The 5,102-nt window shown below is 48.0% G+C and overlaps 1 protein-coding gene across 27 annotated transcripts in view; it reads right to left on the reverse strand.

Annotated features, from left to right (window-relative positions):
- The window catches only part of LOC102678731 (inner centromere protein-like), a 148,650-nt gene that overhangs the window by 60,314 nt on the left and 83,234 nt on the right, over positions 1 to 5,102 (reverse strand). For 5 of the 27 annotated variants that reach the window (XM_031513604.1, XM_031513605.1, XM_031513603.1 and 2 more), the window contains exon 1: positions 3,856 to 4,105. The exons of 10 other annotated variants lie outside the window; for them this stretch is intronic. In XM_031513604.1, the coding sequence (XP_031369464.1) occupies positions 3,856 to 4,018 (163 nt within the window). In that variant the 5' untranslated portion in view covers positions 4,019 to 4,105. Of the gene's footprint in view, positions 1 to 3,855; positions 4,218 to 5,102 lie in introns of those variants that run through there. 12 more of the 27 variants (XM_031513606.1, XM_031513607.1, XM_031513612.1 and 9 more) reach the window with 6 other exon arrangements.

Raw genomic sequence — 5,102 nt, forward strand, 5'->3', positions numbered from 1 at the left:
GGCTCGATACAACGAATTCGCCGAGTATAGAGAAGAATGCTGAGTCAGCGATAAGGTATCTTAATCTCGCGCGATTATTTACCACGGCGGACGTTATAAATTGCGGCGGATAAAATATGAGGCAAGCATTACTCCTCCCCCACCCCCACCACTTATGACCGATGAGTCGGTGAACTAGCCTTATCGGTGCGCTCTTATCGCAAATTAAACGTCGCGAAATTCGCGGTTATTTTCGCTGGATTCGCGATTTCTTCTACGCGAGTTATACGCTTCGACGGTTTATTTTTCGTTCGTTTATCGAAGAATTTTTTTACTTTACTTTAAAAAGAACGATAAGGAACGAGATAGACGTTGGTTGATAATCGGAGGAATCGCGAAGTTATTTGAAGGAAAGAACGGAAGGAAGGAAATTTTCAAATGTTCGAACGAGCACGAAATTAATTGCTCGTCACGGCCCGTTCCCTTTTGCCCCGTGCAGGGCTTGGGATAAAGTGTCACAAGGAGGAGGGGCGGGCCTCTCCTTCACGCCCGCGAGATCCTCTCGTCCCATCCTCTCGAGGCTTCGCGCGCTTGACAAAGTGCATATGAAATATAACGAGAATGCAGGATGCGCCGCAATTTCGCACGAACACGTTATTACTCGAAGGGGAGAGAGAAGGGGGAGGGAGAAGGGGTGTCCAAGTACACCTCGACGAATTTACCATTCCTCCCTCGTCACGTATATTCCCTAATCGAAGCATCGCCGAATCATCGTTAAAAACGATGAGACGGCCTGCTGGAAAATATTTTTCATTCGACGCAGATATTATATAACAGATGCCAGCACAACAAAGATGATACCGGACTTTAAAAGTGAATCTCGAGCATCGTTGTTGATCGATGGCTTGGAAAAATTGTATTGCAATTCGAATTCCAATTTAATGGAATTAGAAAATGATATCTCTCTTTGAGGATACGACTTATCTAAAGTGACTTATTTATTTTTATTTTTCGACGCGTTGATTAATTTGAAACTGAAATGTTCAACTTCATTTTCTCGTCGAGTTCGAAAAATAAGAATTTAAAAAAAGAAAAACTCGAATTTCGATTTCGAAATTCTGCATTCTCTTACCTGTTGTTTCGAGTAAAATTTAATTATCGGTAGCATCGTACGAAATTTGAGAGCTGGCGGCGATCGAATTTCAAGAAAAAGGGAGACGCGATAGAAACGATGCATTCGTTTCCAATTTCCCAGAGTGCGCAAAGTTTCGTAATTAGCTCGATTTCCCGCCACTGTTTAATATTAAGCGCGATGACGCGGCACCGAATGCAACGAATTCATTTACCACGGCTCACTTCTATCCTCCTCGATCGAGTTTCTGCTAGGAATTTCCTTTCTATACGTACCGCACGAGAACAATCACTGGCTCGTGTACATACCCTCTTCTCTTTACGATCAGATACTCACCTGCAACAGAAAAGAAACGTGGATGTCGATTATTATTAAAACGTGCCTCGAGATTTAGCGTAGCGGAACGCGCGCACGCGTGCAACGTGTTTTATTGCGATTCCGAGTGCACGTATGCTGCGTAAAACGGTCGTAAATTCCGTTTCAGAAAGCCTCCGCTCGTTTATCGCGTTCGAATAATGGCAGAAATGTAAAAAAAAGAGAAAGAGAGAAAGGAACGAGAAAAAGAAAAGAAAAAAAAAAGGAATACAAAATTTTATCTATAATTATTCCACGAGAATAGAAGAAGAAGAAGAAGAAGAAGAAGAAACGACGCGACGTATCGATAAATGGAGGCGACGATAGAAAGAACAGTTCTCGCATTCTGATTACGTTACATCGCTCGATGATAATTGTTAATTATCAGGTAAATCAACGCGCGCCACGATTAATAATTCCATCGCTTCCGATTTACGCAATCCCATCGTCCAACCGATTCATCCCCGCGACATTATCTCTCCCCCATTTTAATCCGTTTTACACCCCCTTCCAACTTTTCATTTCCTACGATCGTTCCGGTTGGTACGGTGACCCCGAACCAGAACGAAACAATGTTTCCGTGTTTCTATAAAACGTGATAAAACGATAATGGGAAGTAATAATTTCAATCAACCTTTGAAAAAGAGAGAGAGAAAAAAACAAAAGGAGAAAAAGGGAAATGTCAGGCCGTTCGATTGGTCATACGCATCACACGACGTATCGTTCGCAATGATATTTTTACGCCTCCCCTCACCCTCGATTTTCCAAAAGAACGGTAATCGAAATCAGTCGACAGAGGCGACCTTTTCCCTCGCGCGGAAACTCGATAAAACTTTTTCAAAAGGAAGAAAAATAGAGATTTCCAATAGCCAGGTGTAATCGAATCGAGATTCGATCCACCGATAAAGGAAGTGAAATAACCGCGAATCCGGATAGGCGAAAAAGCGAAGCAATCGAAAGCTTCGCGCGGAGAGAACTTTAGGGAAAGGAGGGTAGATGGAAAAGGGTCTCTTTCGGCTCGAAAACGTTGTCACTTCTGTTTCGAACGAATCGAAACTAGCGGTCGATAGTGGAAGAAGGACACAGAGAGAAAGAGAGGAACGGGGAGAAGGACAAAGAGGAGAATGAATCGTCGGTCGTTTATCGAGCGCGGAGACGTAGTTTTTAGCGCGTGACATCAGCAGATGTATTAGTCACGACGAGTTCTCCCGCGAGGCGGTGGTCGCGCGCTGCAATTACGTGGAATCTGGAAAAGAAGCGACGTCTCTACGCAAGGGCCAAAGTTAGGGAAACCTTTCGTTTAACGAGGGAAGTCCAGCGAGCCGGCTCGTCACGAATTAACGCGTCCTTTCGTCGAATCGTCGGGAGGGAAGAGACAAATTACGAAATTTCTCGTCGCTGTCGTCACCGCGAGGAACGCGATGAAAAAGATCCATCAATTAGAGTATTCTTCGTAAAGTAAATTCGATCTTGCAAAAAACGCTCAAAGAAATATCCGATCGTGGGCGTGTCTCGATCCAATCCAGACTCGATGGCGTGTACGTTCGTCTCTTCGGCGAAGAAAAAAATGCGAAGCTCGTCTCGAAACGAGGAATCGACGAAGGGAATCCGACTAGGTTCGAATATTTGCGACTCGTGTCCGCTCCTCTCTCGAAACGAAAAAAGAAGGAATCGGACGATGGATTGACGCAACGCGGCACCACACCTCGACTCCGCGTCCGTGTTTCTCAACGTCTGTTAGAAAGTTCGATAGGCATGATCGATTCATAAGGACGACGTCGCGCTAAGGTCGTGAATGGAATAACGAATTCGACGATGACCAATCTCGAAGACTCGACGATGACGCGGCGCGAGTCGACGAGCGAGTCGAAGATGTTTCGAGAAGATCGCGGAAATTAGGCGAAACAAAGACGACTCGTAAAAGTTTGTCGAGCACGCGTTCTGCTTCCTTTCCATTTTCACTGTCGAACGATCGAAACGCCGAGGAATTTTCTCTACTTTCTCTCCAGAGCTCGTTGCCTCGATGTTCCTTTTCTCTTTCTCTCTCCAACTAATGGCACACATAAGGCGTAAGGGAAACTCTCAGTCCGAAACATTGGTTGCAATTAATAGATGGATAGAGTCGTAAACTCGCCAATGTTCTAGATCAAATCAGAGCAAATAGAGAAGATCCTCGAGGATCCCAGAATATCCACGATTCCTATCTTGGATGCCACTAATCTCGAACGAATCGCTCCACAATCCCACCCCAGAAGCGTTCGATAATCGTGCAACAACGTTGCAAAGAGAGACAGAGATAGACAGGCAGAGAGAGAGAGAGAGACCGTGGCAACGATGGGCGCGCCACTTCCTCCGTTTATATTTAAATGATCATCGACTAGCGGATGTACCTTCGCGAAAGTGCACCTTCCTGTACGGTCGATGCCTGCCATTCTCCTGCATGGAAAGATCGTGAGGTCCCAGGTTCTCTCTCGACAGCGAGCTCACTAGGATCCCCCTGAGAGTCGCGAGGGTGCTGCTCGGAATGTCTCTGTTCATGTTGCCACCTCCCATATCATCCGAGTTTCCTCCTTATCGTCGACATCGCGGCATCCCCTTCCCCACTGATTACCACTAATTTCAGGAAAGAAAGATCCCCTATTCCATTCGCATGCCTCTTCTCCCCCCTCCCTCGGTCACGGAGTTTCAGCGGAGATGCCGAAGCGCGCTTCGTCGAAGCGAAGCGACTCGCTCTCCGCGAGCAACATATCACGCCCTCCCCCCTCCTTCCAATCCTCTCACGACGATTCTCCGCGCGACCGGAACGAGAATAGACGTGAACACGCGGGGCGAACTACGAGCCGCGAGGCGCGCGGGACGGTCAATAGAACGGCAGGAGAATCGCGAAACGGCACCGCGATCGTCGCGTAACAGAGTTCGTAACTGGCTTCTTCGCAGGCCACATCGTAGATAGGCAACGGCTGCAGTTGCGTCACCATGTAAATTTAATCGAGTGTTGAGCGGGGTGATGACTCGCGCCAAAGGTCGCGTGCGGGCGTAGCTTGGGATACGCGTTGCACGAGAAGGAGAGGTCCAAAGCGCGCGCTATCGATCCGCCTGTCCACGCCACGCTGCTCCGTTCTCCCCTCGGAAAACCATCCTCCTCCAAAGTAGGGATCGCTTTCTCCTCGGCCGATTTACAAATTCCCGCCGGGAAAACATCGGCGAGCACGCGAGACTTCTCCTCCTCGCCCCCCTTTTCGCCGATCCTTCCTTCCTTCCTTCCTTCCTTTCTTTCTTCACACGCGCCCGCGTATATAACACGCCACGCTCGAACAGCCACGTGAAGAGCAGCGAGCAAGTTTTCGACGACTGGCAGCAAGTTTGCACACGGAACGCGTGAGTACACTGCACTTCGATTCGAGGCGATAAAGGGCGAGAGCGAATTTTATCGAACGAGGATTCTCGATCGCGTTAACGAACAGACCACGTCCCCGTGGTCCGCATGCTCGACCGTGTGACTGACTTGTGCTCGAGAAGCCACAGGTCCCTCCTCGCTCGCAAGTTTCTTTCTTGCTCCTTCTTCGAGCCTCTCCCACTCTCGGCGGTGTCGGTCTGATTCGACGACGGACAGTTGTTGGCTCGACAGCGGTGCACC

Source organism: Apis dorsata, unplaced genomic scaffold (genome assembly GCF_000469605.1).
Source record: "Apis dorsata unplaced genomic scaffold, Apis dorsata 1.3 scaffold_683, whole genome shotgun sequence".
Classification (NCBI taxonomy): domain Eukaryota; kingdom Metazoa; phylum Arthropoda; class Insecta; order Hymenoptera; family Apidae; genus Apis; species Apis dorsata.